The sequence below is a fragment of the Oncorhynchus tshawytscha genome, linkage group LG06, assembly GCF_018296145.1.
Source record: "Oncorhynchus tshawytscha isolate Ot180627B linkage group LG06, Otsh_v2.0, whole genome shotgun sequence".
NCBI classification, from domain to species: domain Eukaryota; kingdom Metazoa; phylum Chordata; class Actinopteri; order Salmoniformes; family Salmonidae; genus Oncorhynchus; species Oncorhynchus tshawytscha.
The window spans coordinates 32,077,454-32,099,536 of record NC_056434.1 but is presented as its reverse complement, the minus strand read 5'-3'; the positions used below and the strand labels follow the sequence as shown (position 1 = coordinate 32,099,536).

The following is a 22,083-nucleotide window of genomic DNA, read 5'->3' as shown; positions in this document are numbered from 1 at the left end:
GTACTGGGTGTTGTATTAATGTATGGGGTGTTTTATTATTGTATGGGGTGTTTTATTATTGTATAGGGTGTTGTATTATTTTACTGGGTGTTGTATTATTGTATGGGGTGTTTTATTATTGTATGGGGTGTTTTATTATTGTATAGGGTGTTGAATTATTGTACTGGGTGTTGAAGTATTGTCTATAGTGTTTTATTATTGTATGGGGTGTTGAATTATTGTATGGAGTGTTGTATTATTGTATGGAGTGTTGTATTATTTTATGGAGTGTTGTATTATTGTATGGAGTGTTGTATTATTGTATAGGGTGTTGTATTATTGTATGGGGTGTTGTATTATTGTATGGAGTGTTGTATTATTGTATGGGGTGTTGTATTATTTTATGTGGTGTATTGTTCTTACAACAAATCACTATCAAATACATTACCTTGTGTTCATGGTAAGTTAAGCAGTGTCTAGACATCAGTACAGATGCAATAGTATTATACTGTTGCTATTATCTCTGTTATAACTGCTAATAGTCCCACACACAGATACACACACGCATTCAAATGCTTATTAATACAATGCAATCACACACACACACACACACACACACACACGCACACACACACACACACACACACTCTGCCACACAGCCACACAGAGACAGCCAGATGAAACTGCAATCAGTCTAAATGTCAGAGCTGAATCCATGATCAGTCTTCACCACCCAGAGCAGCTGAGTGTGATAAGCTGTGTGTGTGTGTGTGTGTGTGTGTTTCAAGTTTATTTACAATATATACACGTGTTTTGGGGAAGGGGGTTTGGGGGGCTTAATTGTGTAGTGTTTAGCAATCAAAATAAGATTCTGGTAGCAACAGTTGTATGTGTGTAGCATGAATGTACTGTGTGTGTGTAGCATGAATGTACTGTGTGTGTGTGTGTGTGTGTGTGTGTGTGTGTGTGTGTGTGTGTGTGTGTGTGTGTGTGGATGTGTGTGATATCTATGTTGGTGTGTGCATGAGTGAGTGAGTGAGTGAATGAGTGAATGAGGACCCCACATGTGAGTGCATGTGTGTTAATGGTGCGTAGAGTCAGTTTAGGTGGTCAGTCCAGTTCAAGTGTTAAGTAGTCTGATGGCTTGTAGAAACTGGTTTTGAGCCTGTTGCTATCAGACCTCAAGCTCCGATACTGTCTGCCCATGGTAAGAGAGTGAACATCTTGTGTGTGGGGTCCTTCCTACAGGCCTTCGTCCTGGATTGGTGGGAGCACATCCCAGTGATGTTCTCGGCTGTCTTCACAACACTCTGGAGGGCCTTGCGGTCGTGGACAGATCAATTCCCCTACCAGCTCATGATGCAACCGGTCAGGATGCTCTCGTTGGTGCAGCGGTAGTATTTGGAGAAGACATAGGGCGGCATTTCTTCAGCCTCCTTAGGAAGTAGAGACGCTGTTGCACCCTCTTGATCAGAGTGGTGGTGTTGTTGGTCCATGGCAAGTCCTCGGTGATGTGGACGCAGAGGAACTTAACTTCTTGACGCTACCAATCCCTGTAGCGGGATAACTTCCGTCTGCAACCGCTGAATAGCATAGTGCAACAGTCAAATAATATTGCTAGAAAATATTAATGTTCATGAAATCACAAGTGCAATATTTTGAAACACACCGTAGCCTTTTGTTAATCACCCTGTCGTCTCAGATTTTGAAATGATGCTTTACAGCGAAAGCAATCCAAGCGGTTGTGTAAGTTTATCGATAGCCTAGCATAGCATTATGTACACTTAGCATCAGGAAGCTTGGTCACGAAAATCAGAAAAGCAATCAAATTAACCGTTTACCTTTGATGATCTTCGGATGTTTTCACTCACGAGACTCCCAGTTACACAGCAAATGTTCCTTTTGTTCCATAAAGATTATTTTTATACCCAAAATACTGACGTTTGTTTGTCGCGTTATGTTCAGAAATCCACAGGAAAGAGCGGTCACGACAACGCAGACGGAAATTCCAAATAGTCTTCATAATGTCCACAGAAAAATGTCAAACGTTTTTTATAATCATTCCATGGGTAGTTTTTAAAATATATATTCGATAATATATCAACTGAGTGTGTAGCTTTTTCCATAACAGCGGGAGGAACAATTGCCGGTTTACTCAATTGCGCACTAACTCATTCTGAGAGCCCCCGCCTCTTCACTTACGCAATGTGATCCTTCACGCTCATTTTTCAAAATAAAAGCCTGAAACTATGTCAAAACACTGTTGACACCTTAGGGAAGCCACAGAAAAAGGAATCTGGTTGATATCCCTTTTATCTTTATTTAACTAGGCAAGTCAGTTAAGAACAAATTCTTATTTTCAACAACGGCCTAGGAACAGTGGGTTAACTGCCTGTTCAGGGGCTGAACGACAGATTTGTACCTTGTCAGCTTGGGGATTTGAACTTGCAACCTTTCAGTTGAAAGGCTTTAAATGGAGGACAGGCACACATAGGAACACAGACGTTTCAAAATAAGAGGCTCTTCCTGATTGGATTATCCTCAGGCTTTCGCCTGCAATATCAGTTCTGTTATACCCACAGACAATATTTTTTACAGTTTTGGAAAAGTTATAGTGTTCTATCCTAATCTGTCAATTATATGCATATTCTAGCATCTGGTCATGAGAAATAGGCCGTTTACTTTGGGAACGTTATTTTTCCAAACATAAAAATAGTGCCCCCTAGCTTCAAGAGGTTAAAACTGCTGACTTTCTCTACTGCAGTCCCGTTGATGTGGATTGTGGCGTGTTCCCTTCTCTGCTTCCTGAAGTCAACAATCAACTCCTTTGTTTTGTTGACGTTGAGGGAGAGGTTGTTGTCCTGGCACCATAATGCCAGTTCATTTACCTCCTCCCTATAGGCTGACTCGCCATTGTTGGTTATCAGGCCTAGAACCATTGTGTTGTCAGCTAACTTGAGGATGGAGTTGGTGTCGTGGGTGAAAAGGGAGTACAGCAGAGGGCTGAGGACACACCCCTGTGGAGGATTGTTGCCAATCCTCACAGCCTGTGTTCTGCCCATCAGGAAGTCCAGGGTCAAGTTGCAGAGTGTGGTGTCCAGCCCAAGGGCTCTGAGCTTGGTGTTGAGCTTGGAGGGAACAATAATGTTGAATGCTGAACTGTATGAACAGCATTCTCACATAGGTGAACCTCTTGTCCAGATACGTTATGGGTGTGTGAGAACCGATGGAAATGTTATCTTCCGTGGATATGTTGGAGCGGTCGGCACATTTTTGTGGGTCAAGTGATGCTGGCATTCTGGCCTTGATGTGGACCAGTACCAACCTCTAGAAGTGCTTCATGATGACCAAGGCGGAGGGATGAGTGCGAAGGGGCGATAGTTATTTGGGCATGTCACCTTGTTTTTTTGGGGGCACTGGGACGATGGTGGTCTCCTTGAAGCAGGTGGAGACTACAGCCTGGAACAGGGATAGGTTGAACATCCGAGAAGATGCTCGCCAACTGGTCAGCACACACTCCGAGGACGAGACCAGGGATACCTGGTCATCCGGAGCAGCAAGAGTCCTCCAGGATGGCTCGGTATTGTCTGCCTCAAAGAGAGCATACAATATGTTAAGCTCGTCTGGTTGGTATGCTTCGGTGGGTACCACACAGCTGGATTTGCCTTTGTAGTCCGTGATAGTCTGTAGTCTTGCCACATGCATCCCGAATCTGAGTTGGCAAACATAATTTCAAGTTTGAGTCTTTATTGTCTTTTTGCGTCCCTAATCGATTTGTGGAGCTCATATCTGCTTGCCTTGTACACGTCACACACGCCACAAAGTCATCACTGCGCGTTCTGCTGACATTGAATGCTGCAGTGCTGGCTCTCTGCGTTGTTCACATATCTCCGTTCATCCAGTGGTATGGTTGGGATATCTCCGGATTTTTATTGTGGGTACAACATCATCAACACAGGAACTGTATGAAAGCCTAATGTCTGCTGACACCTAGTGGACACTCTGCTCACTGCAGTTCTGCCACACAGTATTCTGGATCTTTTTTATTTGATTTATTTAACCCTTTTTTAACTAGGAAAGTCCGTTAAGAACAAATTCTTATTTACAATCTATAATAATGGGTTTGGAACTACTGTGGATTGAATGAGCTTCGATTGATGTCAGTCTGGTTCCAGGCAACATAACATTTCAACATTGTGTCATGGTCTATAATACTGAAATGTAATTTATGTTTTTGTTCATCACATGTATTAGAGAGTATGTCATACCTGATGATCTATAATAATGGGTTTCATTGACTATGTGTTACAGGTTTTACATAGAGAGTATTTCCTACCTGAAGGACAATGCTACTATCGAACTCTTCTTCCTCAATGCTAAGTCCTGCATATACAAGGTAAGTTAGTCATTACCTGTAGTTGTGTTTGCATACATGTTTTTTTATTGATGATTCATCCTTCAGTAGTGTATTTCTTTCCCATTCATGTCATAACTGCACCACAAGGGGGCATATGTGGGTTGTTGGGTCGTCAGTGTGATGTTTGAACAGATATAACATTAGCTAAGCTCATGCTATCTCCAGCACCAAAAGTGTTAACTGGCCTCTGCTAGCAAAATGCCTCCACCAACAGAGATGCTAACACTCCAGCAACACCCAGATGTTTTCCTAATATATCCCCAGCACTAATAGCTTAGCATATGCTAACACATAGCCAGTACTTCACACCTAAGGATAGGCTGTTTATAAAGGGAGACTGGCTCACTCTGACGGGCCAACTAGTGAAGAGAGGGTCGTCTGTGAAGTCTCCAGACACGCTCCAATAGATCAAAATAGACCACGTTGCTTTATTTTTTTACTTGACATAAATCAACCTATTACCACATGAAAACAGATAGTTTAGAGTTTCGCCTGGTCTCTCAGTGTCAATGTTAAACACGTGGATAAGTTTAAGATGTTAGAGTTGTGTTGCTGATATTGAGTCATTATCATGCAGTCATCTCCTGTCTGCGTTGATGGAGTGCATGTTTTACACTGGACCACACACATACTGACACACACACACACCCACACCCACACCCTGACAGAAACCCGTGCACGCACGCACACACACACACACACACACACACACACACACACACACACACACACACACACACACATTGCTAGGCCACAGCCCCATGGTGAGAGCCCATGCTGGGTGGTAGTGCACTCAGTGTTGTGTTTCACTCTGCTGTCTGATCTCTTAACCAATTAACTGCCAGGGATCATATACAGGACATTCCTTACATACCTGACCCCTTTAGTCACTAGTCACCCCTTAACACCCACACCACACTTCCCTCAGACTCCCTTCCGTGTGTGTGTGAGTAGGCCCAGTCCCAGCATTGCTCATCTAAGTAAACAGGATGGAGAGACAAAGTGAAAGACAGAGACTCTGTAGAATGGAAGCGAGTCACCAGTGCATTCCCTCATTCTCTCTTCCCCCATCATACTGTCATCTCTGAGCTGAAGCAGAGAACACAACCCCCCCATGAAGAGAGGGCAAGAAATCAGGGAGGGAGGGGGGTAACGAGGGATAGATTAAACAAAACAATGGAGAAAAGAGTCCTGTGGAAAATGTGATAGAAAAATGTGTATTCTGTATGAATGTGTTTTTCATCATTGTATTGTAGGTACATCATTACAGTATTGTCACAGGATGAATGTGGTGTATGAAATGTGCCCCTCGCAGCTCGCAAGGATTAGTTTTATTAGCACTGCGAGTTCAGTCAAGAAATAACCTTATCTAATGCGTTCATTCTCTCTCTCTCTCTCTCTCTCTCTCTCTCTCTCTCTCTCTCTCTCTCTCTCTCTCTCTCTCTATTTCTCTAAGGAGCTCATTGAGGTGGACAGTGAGGTGGTCTTTGAGCTGGCCTCCTATATCCTACAGGTAAGTCAGTACTCTGACTCCAACGTATGTGGGTGTTCCAGACACCAGACTCACTTGACCTTTCCCTTACCAGAAATAGTGAGCTGTCTCTCCTTTAATCCTGCTTTATATTAGAAGTGTTGTTTCTCTAGCCTGGATCTGTGTCTGCTCTCGCCAACTCCTCTGACTGTTGCTATTGGTATGTCATGTTTATCATTAGAAAAGTCAAGACATTAATTGAATGGGTTCCAAACCCTAGTTCCAGGGAGTGAGTGTGTATATTGGCCAGGGAGTGTGTAGGGTTCCCCCTCAGTGTAGGTCAGCCCATTACCTCAGTATCCTGCAACATCAGACTGTGGTGTGTGTGTGTGTCTGCCGGAGCAGATTTATCAGGTATGTATCTCTTGGCCTTTAGAGGTTTGGCTCCAGATGGATAATATTTCTCTCTGATTTCACCACAGGAGACCTCACCGTACTCTCACTCACCCGCCCACCCGCCCGCTCGCTCGCCCACCCACACAGACACACACGCACACACATATACACACTCACTACCTGACCCACAAAAGCCAGTGTTATCCCCTCCATAATAGTGTATGCAGGGGCGCAACTTTCACTGGTGACGGCCCCACATTCTGAAATTGCATTTTTGTCCCCCCCAGTTTCATCATTAGAATGTGATACTAAACCAGGCAACGGGGGCTTTAGGACCCTGCGGATGCCTCTGAGCGGTCGGTTAGGTTGTTTGGAGTGTTTATCCGACTGGATTTAAAAAGTAAATAAATAATTATGTCCCCCCCCCACTTCTAAAGCTAAAGGTGCGCCCCTGATTGTATGTATCAGTTAAATAAAGGTTAAATAAATAAATAAAACAGGGTTGGGCTCAAATCAAATCAAATGTTATTGGTCACATACACATGGTTAGCAGATGTTATTGGTCACATACACATGGTTAGCAGATGTTATTGGTCACATACACATGGTTAGCAGATGTTATTGGTCACATACACATGGTTAGCAGATGTTATTGGTCACATACACATGGTTAGCAGATGTTATTGGTCACATACACATGGTTAGCAGATGTTATTGGTCACATACACATGGTTAGCAGATGTTATTGGTCACATACACATGGTTAGCAGATGTTATTGGTCACATACACATGGTTAGCAGATGTTATTGCGAGTGTAGCGAAATGTGTGTGCAGTAATATCTAACAATTCAACAACTACCTAATACACACAAATCTAAAGGGATGTAATAAGAATATATACATATAAATATATGGATGAGCGATGACCGAGCGGCATAGGTAAGATGCAATAAATAGGTGGCATAAAATACAGTATATACATATGGGATGAGTAATGTAAGATATGTAAACATTATTCAAGTGTCAAAGCATCATTGAATTGAGAATGACTCATATATTCCAGTTAAATTATTTCATTTGAATTTCATTTGAAGTAGTAAACAGCATACAGAATTGCAATTCAAATTTGAATTCAAGGAAATATAATTAAATTGTGAAATTCAATGAAATGCAAATGCCTCTTCTATTCTATTTTAGGTATAGTCTATACAAATATACATCTTGTACATAAAACATCAAACCTGGCGTTATACACATGCAGAAACATTTTTGTTGAAACAATAGATTTCCAGGACAAACTCTTAAAATGAGTGACCAAGGAAACAAAACCTATATACGAATATAATAAGTTATCAATCACGTACTGTACATTTTGTTCAATATGGGGAAAATACTAAATTTCCCAGAATACATTAGTTTAACCCTCATGTTGACCCTGAGGCCTTCAAAAAGAAGCTAAATAAATGATATGGTTAGTGGAAATATAATTGCCTACTCTAAGCACTAAGGTTAAAAGAGGTATCTTAGGTATCTGGAAGTGTGACCTGTAAGATTCAATGAAACTCCCATCTTCTATGACTGAGTGGAACTTCTTTGAAATGCACTGAATTAAATTCTACTTCCAATTTCAAATAATGAGTTGAATGTGAGTAAATTCCAAAATTCTGAATTGAGCCCAACCCTGGTGCTAAGCACCTCTATGTCTTTTCTCTCTCCAGGAGGCTAAAGGTGACTTCATCAGGTAAGAACAGTTATTATGTATCTCTACTACAGTAAGCTGTATGTGTGTAATGTACAATAGAGGGGAGGTGGCCCATGTGTTTCTTTGGTTTTTGGTTGAGGGGAAGGTGGGATAGGTGTGTGTGTGTGTGTTTGTGTTTGTCTGTGTGTTGACAAATGTAAAATGTGTGTGTGTGTGTGTGTGTGTGTGTATGCGCGTGTGTGACAGGGGAACAATTACACCCTGTGTAGGGGGTCTGTCCCTGGCCCTCTGAGCCCCTCAGAGCAGCAAAGCAAATCGCTCTGCTCCCTCTCCTCTCAAAGGACCTGCCTTTGTCTGCCTGTCCTCCCTCTATCCCTTTCCTCTCAACCCCAGTCCCCTGATTCACTCTCTCCATCCAGCTCTGAAGAGTCTGTCTTTAGAGAGGGTCAGTGGGGCGTAGCTTATTGTAGTGTACGTGTGTGTGTGTGTGTGTGTGTGTGTGTGTGTGTGTGTGTGTGTGTGTGTGTGTGTGTGTGTGTGTGTGTGTGTGTGTGTGTGACAGGGCTCCACTGTGCATGACTGCTAGCCAATTAAGACCAGAGCAGTGTAACAGGGTGAGACGAAGCCGTGGAGGGCAGCTCACATGATGAGCCTTCTGCCCCCTAAAACACTTTGCTCTCTATTGATTTACACTTTAATGGGGATGCATGATATATTGGCCACTGTATCGGTTAGGACAGTGAAGGTTAGTTAGAAGCATCGTAGTGAAAATGTGCATTTACAAAATTACATGTGTTTGCAATTATATTACAGTGTATAACTTTGGTCATTTATAATGGTGTTTTTTACGTTATTATCTAGCTTTAAATACAGATGGATTCCAAGGCCTTTACAGTTAAAGGGAAACACATACAGTATCTTATCGTTGCTCTGTATTTTAGAAAGGTAAAGGATACAGATTATTCATCAGTGTGTGAGCGGTGAAGACAGTGTAGATTAGAGGGTTGAACAGCGTTCACCTTTGACCCCATATCCTCTTCCTCACAGAGAGCATAAATAAACAAGGGTTTCCCACTGAGATCTGGAATGTGACACACACACACACACACAGAAAATGAGGTCATGATTCACCAAATCATGCCAAAATGGTAAAGGCCAGAGATGTAGTGGGGGATAAATGATGTTTACACACCTTTTTTGGTGAATAAATAGCATTTACAGACATATTAGGCTAGATATTACGCTAGCATTGTTTGCTAGCCTTTTTTGGGGATTTGGTTGGTGGGCCCCCCACCTCGCGGGCAAAACATTTTAGTGACCTCCTAGATGGCGGAGAGAAAGTTTTCTGCAATTGTACACAGTTTTCCATGGGGCAGAGCAGAGAGAACATTTTGTAATTTTATAAAACATGTCATGCAATTCTACTCATTTTTCCATGGGAGGATGGAGAGACATTTTTGCAGTTTTAAAGCAAATGTCCTGCCTTTCGACACATTTTGCCATGTCTTATGCCATGTAAATGATATCTGAGTGGGAGTGACTTACAAAATCAATGGGGGTCCCCTGGAGGTCAAGGCCCCTGGGCACGTGCCCTGCGTGCCCGGGCATATTCGGCCATGATTTCTACAAGTTTAGATAGCTGGCCAGACTACCTTACCAATCTAAAAATGATTAGCTGACATGGCTAATTGGGCGACTGTCAGTGACTGACCTAACAAGAGAAAAACTGCTGATGCACAACCAAAATCACACCTTGTGTATTCTTCTATTCTATCTCTCAACAGTAAGTTGAGACCCCGACTGAGTTAAATATATATATATATAATAAATACAAAGGTTTTCGTTTTTTGGGGGTGGGGAGTCCTGGGCCGACCGCCTATGTCGCTTATGCCTGGGGCCGGCTCTGATTCTTTGTGCTGTGGTTTCCAGATTGGTTGGTAGAGGTTGGGATTGGGAACCATTGCTCTCGGTCAGGTGTTAGGTTACTGTTATATTTAGCCGCCTGTGTTAGCCGCCTTGTTTCCAGTGCTTTCCCTCAGTCTCAGTCTCAGGGGGCTGGGAGGGTTAGGGGATTACAGATGGGTTTAAGACTGGGAGTCTGGGGTCTTCGTCATCTCTCTCTCTCTCTACAACTGTTCCCTAGATAGCGCCCAGCCAGCTGTGTGACTGTCTTATCAGTCCCCCTAAAACACAACAGGGCAGCATTACCCCCCCACACACCTTGTCAGTTACTAACTCTGGCCAAACCCATAAATGAATCATGAGGAAATACCCTTGGATTAAAGTCAATACATCATTGGAGTAGACAAACATCACATTATTGGAGACACGTTTTGGAGGGGCATATATCACTAATGCCAATCTGTCTCCAACATCTCTTGGCAGTTTGAGTTCAGTGTGTGTTCACAGTAATGACGTGTGTGTTTCTGTATGTGTTGCAGTAATGACGTGACAAGGTCAGACCTGAAGAAGCTTCCAGCTTTGCCGACTCAGGCCCTGAAGGAACACCCATCTCTGGCCTACTGGTTAGTCCCAGCCTGTCTTATTGGCCTGATTGACCAGGACCACCAAACTCTACTACCTGGTAGCTATGATTCAGTTATATTTTGTGTATGTTTTCTGTTCCAGTGAGGACCGGGTGATAGAACACTACAAGAAGCTCAATGGACAGTCCAGAGGGCAGGCCATAGTCAAGTAAGACTGGACAGGGGAAGGGTGTGTGTGGGTGTGTGTGTGTGTGTGTGTGTGTGTGTGTGTGTGTGTGTGTGTGTGTGTGTGTGTGTGTGTGTGTGTGTGTGTGTGTGTGTGTCTCGTTTTCAATTTCTGCATGCTCTCTCTCTTGAGCTGTGTGTGTGTGTGTGTTTGTCTCATGTTCTCTTTCTGCATGCTCTCTCCCTTGAGCTGTGTGTGTTCAGACATCTCTCTTACATGCTGAGTGTGTATCCATATATGTTTGTGTGTGTGTGTGTGTGTGTGTGTGTGTGTTTATGGTGCTCTCTCTCTTCATTGTATGCTGTGAAGTTGAACACGGGGAGCTCTCTGACTGACAAATGTCTCTCTCTGTGTGTCTCTGTATCTTTGTCTCTTACAGTTATATGAGCATCGTTGAGTCTCTGCCTACATATGGAGTACATTACTACACTGTTAAGGTACAACTTTATCACCTAGTCACACACTCTCTCTCTTGGGGTTGGGGGCTGAGTGGGTGGGTGACTTTTTTTGGGGGGCTATGAAATACACACACAACCTCTGATGTGTGTGTCTTCTCGCTGTGCGTGTCAGGATAAGCAGGGAATTCCGTGGTGGCTGGGACTGAGTTATAAAGGAATCTTCCAGTATGACTACCAAGACAAGGTCAAGCCCAGGAAGGTAAGACACAGACATGAATTATCTCACTGCCTTTCAATATCCATTGTGTGTCTGAAGTTTTCTAAAGATGTAACATCCTGTCGTTCGATCAGTCACCTGGTAGTCTATTAAATCCCTTCACCTTTGACCCTAGTAATGTCCAACGTCTCCTCGCTAGATGAACGGACACACACACACACACACACACATGCCGTCTGTGAACTCTGACCCCTCAGCCCTGACAAAGGCTTCCTGTCTGCCTCAGCTTTCCTGTTTGCCCATCCTGTTCCAGTGTGTGTTTGCGTGTGTGTGTGTGTGTGTGTGTGTGTGTGCGTGCATTCCAGTCTAAATGTCTCACCACTGTGCCCCCTTCCCCCCAGATTCCAGCTCTATCCCATAATAGTCTCATAACTTGAGGTTTCCTAGATGTTACCATGGAGACAGGATGGGAATGCTGGCCTAGTCTCCTATTTTAGGTCACAAGAATGACTTGGGAGTTGGAGAACCAGAAATTGGTTCTGTGAAGTTCCCAGAACATTTGTAAGGTCGCCGCACATGTTCTCATAACACAAAAACTGTACGTCATTCTGATGATTATCGCCTGATGTTGCAAGAACGTTCCTAGAGCACTTTTAATCAGTTCTTTAAAGGTTCCCAGAATACTTCATTAGGTTGTGGGAACAGTCTGGTGGGAACATTGTGGGGACATCACGAAGGATATGTTGCCAAAACACAAAAACTGTCCAGTTGCTGACATTTGGATAATGTTTGTATCAGGGTGCACAAAACATGAATTGGATTTTGCAAGAATGTTCACAGACAGACTTTGAGTTATTTAAAGGTTTCATAGCATGTAATTAGTTTGTGGGAACAGTATGGGTACATTACAAGAGAGGGGTTCCTAAAACACAAAATATGCTAATTTGTGATGACATTAGTGCAATGTTTAATTGAGGTTGTAAGAATGTTGACAGAACACCTGGTCTAAGGTTCCCAGGACATTTACTTAAGTTATGGGAGTTGTCTGGCAGGTTCTTCTGACATTCACATAGGCTGCACAGAACATTCCCACAATGATCCACAATTCCCAAATAAGTATTTTATGACATTCATCTCATATTTGATTTAGGTTTAACATAATATTCAATTGATGTTTACACAATATACAGTTGCAAGAAAAAGTTTGTGAACCCTTTGGAATGACCTGGATATCTGCATTGATTACTCATAAAATGTGGCCTGATCTTCATCTAAGTCACAGTAATAGACAAACACAATCTGACTAAACTAATAACACAAACAGTTGTACTTTTCACATTTTTATTGAAGACATTGTGTAATCATTCACCGTGCAGGCTGGGAAAAGTAAGTAACACGTAGATTCTCCTTTAGCAGCAACAACCTCCACAGAACGTTTCCTGTAGCTTCTTATAAGACTTGCACAACGTTGAGGAGGAATTTTGAACCATTCCTCCCTACAAATCTGTTTCAGTTCATCAATTGGGTTAAGGTCAGGACTCTGCCATTCCAAAACACGAATATTCTTCCTTTTCAGCCATTCTTTCAGCCATTCTTTTGATTTACTCATCGTCTTGTTGCATCACCCAACCTCTCTTAAGCTTGAGGTCATAGACTGCTGCCCTGACATTCTCCTGTAAAATGTATTAATACACTTTTGAATTCATTGTTCCCTCAATGATTTCAAGGCATCCAGGCCCTGAGGCAGCAAAGCAGCCACAAACCATGATGCTCCCTCCACCATGCTTCACAGTTGGGATGAGGTTTTGGTGTTCAGTGCCCTTTTTCCTCCACACATAGCATTGTGCATTTTTGCATAGTTAAACTTTTGTCTCATCTGTCCACAGTACATTTTCCCAGAAGTGTTGTGGAACATCCAGGTGGTCTTGGGAAAACTTGAGACGTGCAGCAATGTTTTTTTTAGACAGCAGTGGTTTCCTTCGTGGTGTCCATCCATGAACACCATTGTTGTTCAGTGTTTTTCTGAGAGTGGACACCTGAACACAGACTTTCGTTGTTTGTAGAGTTTTCTGAAGGTCTTTTGCTGTTACCCTTGGGTTCCTTTTCTCACGTCTTTTAGGATTACCCTTTGTGCTCTTGGAGTGATCTTCGCAGGACGCCTACTCCTAGGGAGAGTAGCTACAGTCCTGAATCTTCTCCATTTGTAGACAATTTGTCTTACCGTGGATGAACACCAAGGTCTTTAGCAATGCTTTTGTAACCTTTTCCAGCTCCGTGCATCTCTAGAATGCGTCTCTATAATGTGTCTCTATAACGTGTCTCTATAATGCGTCTCTATAATGCGTCTCTATAATGCGTCTCTATAATGCGTCTCTATAATGTGTCTCTATAATGTGTCTCTATAACGTGTCTCTATAATGCGTCTCTATAATGTGTCTCTATAATGCGTCTCTATAATATGTCTCTATAATGCGTCTCTATAATGCGTCTCTATAATGCGTCTCTATAATGTGTCTCTATAATGCGTCTATAATGTGTCTCTATAATGTGTCTCTATAATGCATCTCTATAATGCGTCTCTATAATGCGTCTCTATAATGTGTCTCTATAATGCGTCTCTAGAATGCGTCTCTATAATGCGTCTCTATAATGCGTCTCTATAATGCGTCTCTATAATGCGTCTCTATAATGCGTCTCTATAATGCGTCTCTATAATGTGTCTCTATAATGCGTCTCTATAATGTGTCTCTATAATGTGTCTCTATAATGCATCTCTATAATGCGTCTCTATAATGTGTCTCTATAATGTGTCTCTATAATGCATCTCTATAATGTGTCTTCTAAGGTCCTGTGAAAGATGTTGGGATCGAGGCATGGTTCACACTAACCAATCTTTCTGGAGAAGAACAGATTTGTCAGTAACCCGGCCTTGCGTGCCTTTATTTAAAGGGGAGGGCAGCTGTGCAACCCACACCTCCAATCTCATCTCCTAAATAGAAACACCTGACTCCAAATAGCCTTTGGAGAAGTCGTTAACGCAAGAGGTTCACTTACTTTTCCCAGTCTGCACGGTGAATGATTACTCAATGTCTTCAATAAAAATGTGAAAAGTACAACTGTTTGTGTTATTAGTTTAGTCAGATTGTGTTTGTCTATTACTGTGACTTAGATGAAGATCAGACCACATTTTATGAGTAATCAATGCAGAAATCCAGGTCATTCCAAAGGGTTCACAAACCTTCTCTTGCCACTGTACTGTACATTTTTTCCTTGTCTTGGGGGTCCTTGGAACATGTCAATAACATGAAGGAAATGTTATATTTAAGTTTGACCTAATATTACCACATCATTTTAAGCATGCACATTTGTAGTTCCTTAAAGCATAACAAAAGCAGATTTGGAATAAATCTCCATTGTTTCTCTTTCGATGGAGTGGCAATTCGCATTCGAAGTCTGTATTGTAGGTGATATAGAGACCAATGGCAATTAATTTCATTCATGACATTTAATCATGCAAACAACAGCATTTAATCATACAAACTAGGACTGTAAAACTATTAAAATAATTAATTGAGTTAATGGCCTTAGTTAATTGTGTTTCATTTCAATTTTGGAAATTTGGCCCTAAACAAACAATTTTCCATTTAAAAAGAATCTGTATCAGAATGTTTTGAATGTCATGGTCACCATGAACAACACAAGTCAGTGTAACATACAGGTATTAATTCTCCCTATGTCCCTCTTATCAGCGTTCTTAACCTCTACACTTGTGCACATACACACAAGTCCTGTTAGAGCTTCAGGCCTTCTAAATGAGTGTTCTCACAATTTGTGATTGGAGGGTTGACTATAGGACAAAATAACTGGCTCTATGGATACGAAGAACACAGAGCTTTTAAACCTGTCCAAGAATGTTATGAAATCCATAGAAGACAATAACAACAGGTCAGCCAGGTCTGAGTTCATGTAAAGTATAATACAGCTATTGGATCTAGCCTAGGCGACTTATCCACGTTCTTCTACCTCAACTAGTCACAAGCTGCTACTACTAGAATTGGTATAATTCGCTTAAATCTTTTGACATGAGAACTACAACAAAAACAGTAGCTAAATGGAATGAATGTCCTATTCTGATTCAAATCATTGTGGGAGGTTAGTTGAATCAAGAGGCATTCAGCCATGGCATTGTAAACATTATTTTGGTTAGCTAGCTGGCTGATGTAACTAGCTAGCTACGGTGCCTTGCAAAAGTATTCATCCCCCATAGTTTTTCCTATTTTGTTGCATTACAACCTGTCATTTAAATAGATTTTTATTTGGATTTCATGTAATGGACAAACACAAAATAGTTAAAATTGGTGAAGTGAAATTAAAAAAATAACTTGTTAAAAAATTATAACAAATTTTAAACAGATAAGTGGTGTGTGCATATGTATTCACCCCCTTTGCTATGAAGCCCCTAAATAAGATCTGGTGCAACCAATTACCTTCAGAAGTCTCATAATTAGTTAAATAAAGTCCCCCTGTGTGCAATCTAAATGTCACATGATCTGTCACATGATCTCAGTATATATACACCTGTTCTGAAAGGCCCCAGAGTCTGCAACACCACTAAGCAAGGGGCACCAACAAGCAAGCGGCACCATGAAGACCAAGGAGCTCTCCAAACAGGTCAAGGACAAAGTTGTGGAGAAGTACAGATCAGGGTTGGGTTATAAAAAATTATTAAAAACTTTGAACATCCCACAGAGCACCATTAAATCCATTGTTAAATAATGGAAAGAATATGGCACCACAACAAACAAGCTAAGAGAGGGCTGCCCACCAAAACTCACGGACCAGGCAACGAGGGCATTAATCAGAGGCAACAAAGAGACCAAAGATATCCCTGGAGGAGCTGCAGCTCCATAGCGGAGATTAGACTATCTGTCCATAGGACCACTTTAAGCCGTACATGCCACAGAGCTGGGCTTTATGGAAGAGGGGCCAGAAAAAAGCCATTGCTTAAGAACAAAATAAGCAAACCCGTTTGGTGTTCACCAAAGACATGTGGTAAACTCCCCAAACATATGGAAGAAAGTATTCTGGTCAGATGAGACTAAAATTGAGCTTTTTGGCCATCAAGGAAAACGCTGTGTCTGACGCAAACCCAACACCTCTCATCACCCCGAGAAAACCATCCCCACAGTGAAGCATGGTGGTGGCAGCATCATGCTATGGAGATGTTTTTCATCGGCAGGGACTGGGAAACTGGTCAGAATTTAAGGAATGATGGATGGCGCTAAATACAGGTAAATTCTTGAAGGAAACCTGTTTCAGTCCTTCAGAGATTTGAGACTGGGCCGGAGGTTCACCTTCCAGCAGGACAATGACCCTAAGCATACTGCAAAAGCAACACTTGAGTGGTTTAAGGGGAAGCATTTGAATGTCTTGGAATGGCCTAGTCAAAGCCCAGAACTCAATCCAATTGAGAATCTGTGGTATGACTTAAAGATTGCTGTACACCAGCAGAACCCATCCAACTTGAAGGAGCTGGAGCAGTTTTGCCTTGAAGATTGGGCAAAACTCCCAGTGGCTAGATGTGCCAAGCTTATAGAGACATACCCCAAGAGACTTGCAGCTGTAATTGCTACAAATGGTGGCTCTACAAGTATTGGCTTTGGGGGGGTGAATAGTTATGCACACTCAGGTTTTCAGTTTTTGTCTCATTTCTTGTTTGTTTCATAATAAAAAAATGTTTAGCATTTTCAAAGTGGTAGGCATGTTGTGTAAATCAAATGATACAACCCCCAACAAAAGATCCATTTTAATTCCAGGTTGTAAGGCAACAAAATCGGAAAAATTTCAAGGGGGGTGAATACTTTCGCAAGCCACTGTACATATTTACAAATTATGTTTGTGCTATTTTTTAAAGAAATGCCTGGAAATGTGTTTATGGTTGAACTTTATATATGTTTTCCTTCATAATTGTTGCTCAAAGTTGTGCGTATAGTGCACCACAATAGAGAAAGACAGCGCTACCAAGACTGAGTGCACACTGATTGTACAAGGCACAGAGCGTGTTGGGTGTTGCGCTTAAAAGGCTCCATGCGGAATAGGGCTGTCCCAGACCAAAACAAATCTTGGTCGACCGAGAGTCGTCTGTTCTTTCGATTGGTCGAAAATTTGAAATATATATATATATAATTTTCTATATATAGACACACCCTTATGTGTTTAATAAAATCAACTATATGTAGGCTACTGAGCTTCTCTGATGCTTTAAGCACACTGTTTGAATAAATAATTAAGACACATAAATGACTCAAGGGAGCCAGAGACCGTCCTCCTCCCACTGCTGCTGGCCTTCGCAGATTCTGCTGTTACGCTCCTGAAGTTGCCAGTAATAGACCAGGGGTCGGCAACCATTTCCACGTGGGTGCTAATTTATCTTACCCTTTCTAACGATCTGCCAGTTATGATATTCATATGCAGATTTTCGTGGAACAGTTTCATTTTCTTTATATTAAGGTCTTCTTATCTCAAAATCATTGTCATATGGTTAATCAAAATGATACAGTTGAAGTCGGAAGTTTACATACACCTTATCCAAATACATTTAAACTCAGTTTTTCACAATTCCCTGTCTTAGGTTAAAAAAAAATCCCTGTCTTAGATCAGTTAGGATCACCATTTTATTTTAAGAATGTGAAATGTCAGAATAATAGTAGAGAGAATCATTTATTTCAGCTTCTATTTCTTTCATCACATTCCCAGGGGCTCAGAAGTTTACATACACTCAATTAGTATTTGGTAGCAATGCCTTTAACTTGGGTAGAACGTTTCGAGTAGCCTTCCACAAGCTTCCCACAATGTGTTGGGGGAATTTTGGCCCATTCCTCCTCAGAGCTGGTGAATCTGAGTCAGGTTTATAGGCCTCCTTGCTCGCACACATTTTTTCAGTTCTGCCCACAAATGTTCTATAGCATTGAGGTCAGGGTTTGTGATGCCCACTCCAATACCTTGACTTTGTGGTCCTTTAGCCATTTTTCCACAACTTTGGAAGTATGCTTGGGGTCAATGTCCATTTGGAATACCCATTTGTGACCAAGCTTTAACTTCCTGACTGATGTCTTGAGATATTAATATATCCACATAATTTTTCACCCTCATGATGCCATCTATTTTGCGAAGTGCACCAGTCCCTCCTGCAGCAAAGCACCCCCACAACATGATGCTGCCACCCCCGTGCTTCACGGTTGGGATGGTGTTCTTCGGCTTGCAAGCCTCCCCCTTTTTCCTCCAAACATAACGATGGTCATTATGGCAAAACAGTTCTATTTTTGTTTCATCAGACCAGAGGACATTTCTCCAAAAAGTACGATCTTTGTCCCTATGTGCAGTTGCAAACCATAGTCTGTCTTTTTATGGCTGTTTTGGAGCAGTGGCTTCTTCTTTGCTGAGCGGCCTTTCAGGTTTGTCGATATAGGACTCGTTTTACTGTAGATGTAGATACTTTTGTACCTGTTTCCTCCAGCATCTTCACATGGACCGTTGCTGTTATTCTGGGATTGATTTGCACTTTTTGCACCACAGTACGTTCATCTCTAGGAGACAGAACGCATCTCCTTCCTGAGCGTTATGACGGCTGCATGGTCCCATGGTGTTTACACTTGCGTACTATTGTTTGTACAGGTGAACGTGGTACCTTCAGGCGTTTGGAAATTGCTCCCAAGGATGAACCAGACTTGTGGAGGTCTACAATTTTTTTTCTGAGGTCTTGGCTGATTTATTTTGATTTTCCCATGATGTCAAGCAAAGAGGCACTGAGTTTGAAGGAAGGCCTTGAAATACATCCACAGGTACACCTCCAATTGACTCAAATGATATCAGAAGCTTCTAAAGCTGTTACATACTTTTCTGGAATTTCCCAAGCTGTTTAAAGGCACAGTCAACTTAGTGTATGTAAACTTCTGACCCACTGGAATTGTGATACAGTGAATTATAAGTGAAATAATCTGTCTGTAAACAATTGTTGGAAAAATGACTTGTGTCATGCACAAAGTAGATGTCCTAACCGACTTGCCAAAACGATAGAAATTTGTGGAGTGGTTGAAAAATGAGTTTTAATGACTCCAACCTAAGTGAATGTAAACTTCCGACTTCAACTGTATCTAAATCTAAATGAAAATTCTACAAATCTAAAAGTAACTTCTATTACCATTGCCAACTATGTCAAAAATAGCCTATATAAAGCCAACAAATTTATACATTGCAGCCTGCCGGTAGAAAATATCCTGATAAAAATAAATATCCTATGATTCACATTGTTTCAACTATCAACTGGGTATGGCCCGAAGCTAGAGATAGCAAACTTGCAACATTGTATAAAATATTTTGGGCCCTCAGAGTTTCTGCGCCTGTGCGCTCTGGACAGACACAGCTGTAGGCTATTTGTGCAAGGGAACAGAAATTATCAGGTATTTTATGTCATTTCCACTGGATCAGAGCATTACATTTTTCCCTTTCATGCCAATTGGTTATCTAAAGGGAGAGAGCTGTAAATATTTTTCAAGTACATTGAGGAACTATTGTAATTCTCAATGCATTCGAAAAACAGACTTGGTTTACTTGCTGTTTGAGTTGAAGAAAAGCTCCACAGCTCATTAGTGGTGTTGAGTTAAGACATCCCCAAATGGGAACATACACTACATTTCAAAAGTTTGGGGTCACTTAGAAATGTCCTTGTTTTTGAAAGAATAGCAAAAAAAATGTGTCCATTAAAATAACATCAAATTGATCAGAAATACAGTGAAGACATTGTTAATGTTGTAAATGACTATTGTAGCTGGAAAATGATGATTTTTTTAATGGAATATCTACATAGGTGTACAGAGGCCCATTATCAGCAACCATCACTCCTGTGTTCCAATGGCACGTTGTGTTAGCTAATTCAAGTTTATCATTTTAAAAGGCTAAATGATCATTAGAAAACCAATTATTACAATTATGTTAGCTGAAAACTGTGATTCTGAATAAAGAAGCAATAATCCTGGCCTTCTTTAGACTAGCTGAGTATCTGGAGCATCAGCATTTGTGGGTTTGATTATATACTCAAAATGACCAGAAACAAATAACTTTCTTCTGAAACTCGTCAGTCTATTCTTGTTCTGAGAAATGAAGGCTATTCCATGTGAGAAATTGCTAAGAAACTGAAGATCTCGTACAATGCTGTGTACTACTCCCTTCACAGAACAGCGCAAACTGGCTCTAACCAGAAATTAAAGAGGAGTGGGAGGCCCCGGTGCACAACTGCGCAAGAGGAAAAGTACATTAGAGTGTCTAGTTTGAGAAACAGACACGTCACAAGTCCTCAACTGGCAGTTCATTAAATAGTACCCGCAAAACACCAGTCTCAATGTCAACAGTGAAGAGGCGACTCTGGGATGCTGGCCTTCTAGGCAGAGTTCCTCTGTCCAGTGTCTGTTCTTTTGCCCATCTTAATCTTTTCTTTTTATTGGCCAGTCTGAGATAGGGCTTTTTCTTTGCAACTCTGCCTATGTTTCCAAACTTTTGACTGGTACTGTATATTTGTGTCTGCTTGACTGAAAACATCTCGGTCGACCAACAGCCTATCGACCAAACAATCGACCAGACAACTAAATGGGGTCAGTCCTAGTGCGGAACCACGTGCGCTTAAAAGGGTCTGTGCAGTACAGAAATGAAGACTCAATTAACAGTGTAAAATGTTTTTGTCATTAAGATCTTACATGTTACCAGTTTCGTTCATATGACATTTGAACAGCATTTAATCATACAACATATATTGTGACACTTTATATGTTGACAACCTGCACATGCAGGGTTTGGAACTGCAATATTCGGTTCCAAAGCCAAATCATTTATCTTCTGCACCACTGGGGAATCTCTCGCGCATCAATTTTTTTCAGTATATAGCCATGGTAGTATAGTCAATAAGGACTACTATGCTTCCATTTTAGCATTCTTAGACATAACTAACCCAGGGAAATACTGGTAACTGGGTTATTCACCATCACTTCCCCATCCTCTTTATAAGCTGTGTACTTCTGGGCCCATATTTAGAAGGTATGCAAGACTCTGAGTGCTGATCTAGGATCACCTTCGGTTTTCAGGTCATGAAAAATAAGACAGGGGGGATATCAAGCATCTCAAAGCAGGAATTAAATCAGGTGCATTTTTTTGTTTGTTGAACAGTCCATTTTTACACGTTGGTTGTTGTTTTTACAGTTAGTCTAAATAAAGACATCCCCTCTTTTAGTAGATTATATCTGAGCTTCAATGTCACTGTTTTTGTTTTTCAAAAGAAACATGGTTAAAGATCTTATGGGATTGAACCTGCACTCTTCAGCTTTGCAGACAGATCATTAACCCACTCCACCACCAGGGGACTTCTGTGTCCTTGCTGTGTCTTTGTTGTAGGAGTGGACACCTTGTTTGCACGCCGCACAACCTAGGCTACACTTGTGAGGAACACGTTATTGTTTATTTCACTCCATTTAGGAGTTTGTTTGTAGCACGCCTGTCAATGTTGAGTAAGGACACACCTGATTATACATAGAAATAGGCCTAGGCTACCTGGCCTGAGTGCAAACGTAGGCCTATTAATGTGCCCATTTGGGGATCTGATAGTATTTCTGATTGTCTTAACTCATCACCACTGTGGAACTTCTCAGAGTCATTTTGTCTTCACCTCAAACAGCAAGTTAACAAGGTCTGTTTTTACATCCACTGAAAATGTTCAAATAGGCTACGTTGAGGAACTATTGTCA

The 22,083-nt window shown here is 41.5% G+C and overlaps 1 protein-coding gene across 11 annotated transcripts in view; it reads left to right on the top strand.

Moving 5' to 3' along the window:
• The window catches only part of LOC112253465 (FERM domain-containing protein 4A-like), a 219,174-nt gene that overhangs the window by 169,590 nt on the left and 27,501 nt on the right, over positions 1-22,083 (top strand). For 10 of the 11 annotated variants that reach the window (XM_042323195.1, XM_042323192.1, XM_042323198.1 and 7 more), the window contains exons 5-11: positions 4,291-4,375; positions 5,853-5,909; positions 7,983-8,005; positions 10,408-10,491; positions 10,595-10,660; positions 11,058-11,115; positions 11,249-11,335. In XM_042323195.1, the coding sequence (XP_042179129.1) occupies positions 4,291-4,375; positions 5,853-5,909; positions 7,983-8,005; positions 10,408-10,491; positions 10,595-10,660; positions 11,058-11,115; positions 11,249-11,335 (460 nt within the window). The remainder of the gene's footprint in view (positions 1-4,290; positions 4,376-5,852; positions 5,910-7,982; positions 8,006-10,407; positions 10,492-10,594; positions 10,661-11,057; positions 11,116-11,248; positions 11,336-22,083) is intronic. The other variant, XM_042323189.1, reaches the window with a different exon arrangement.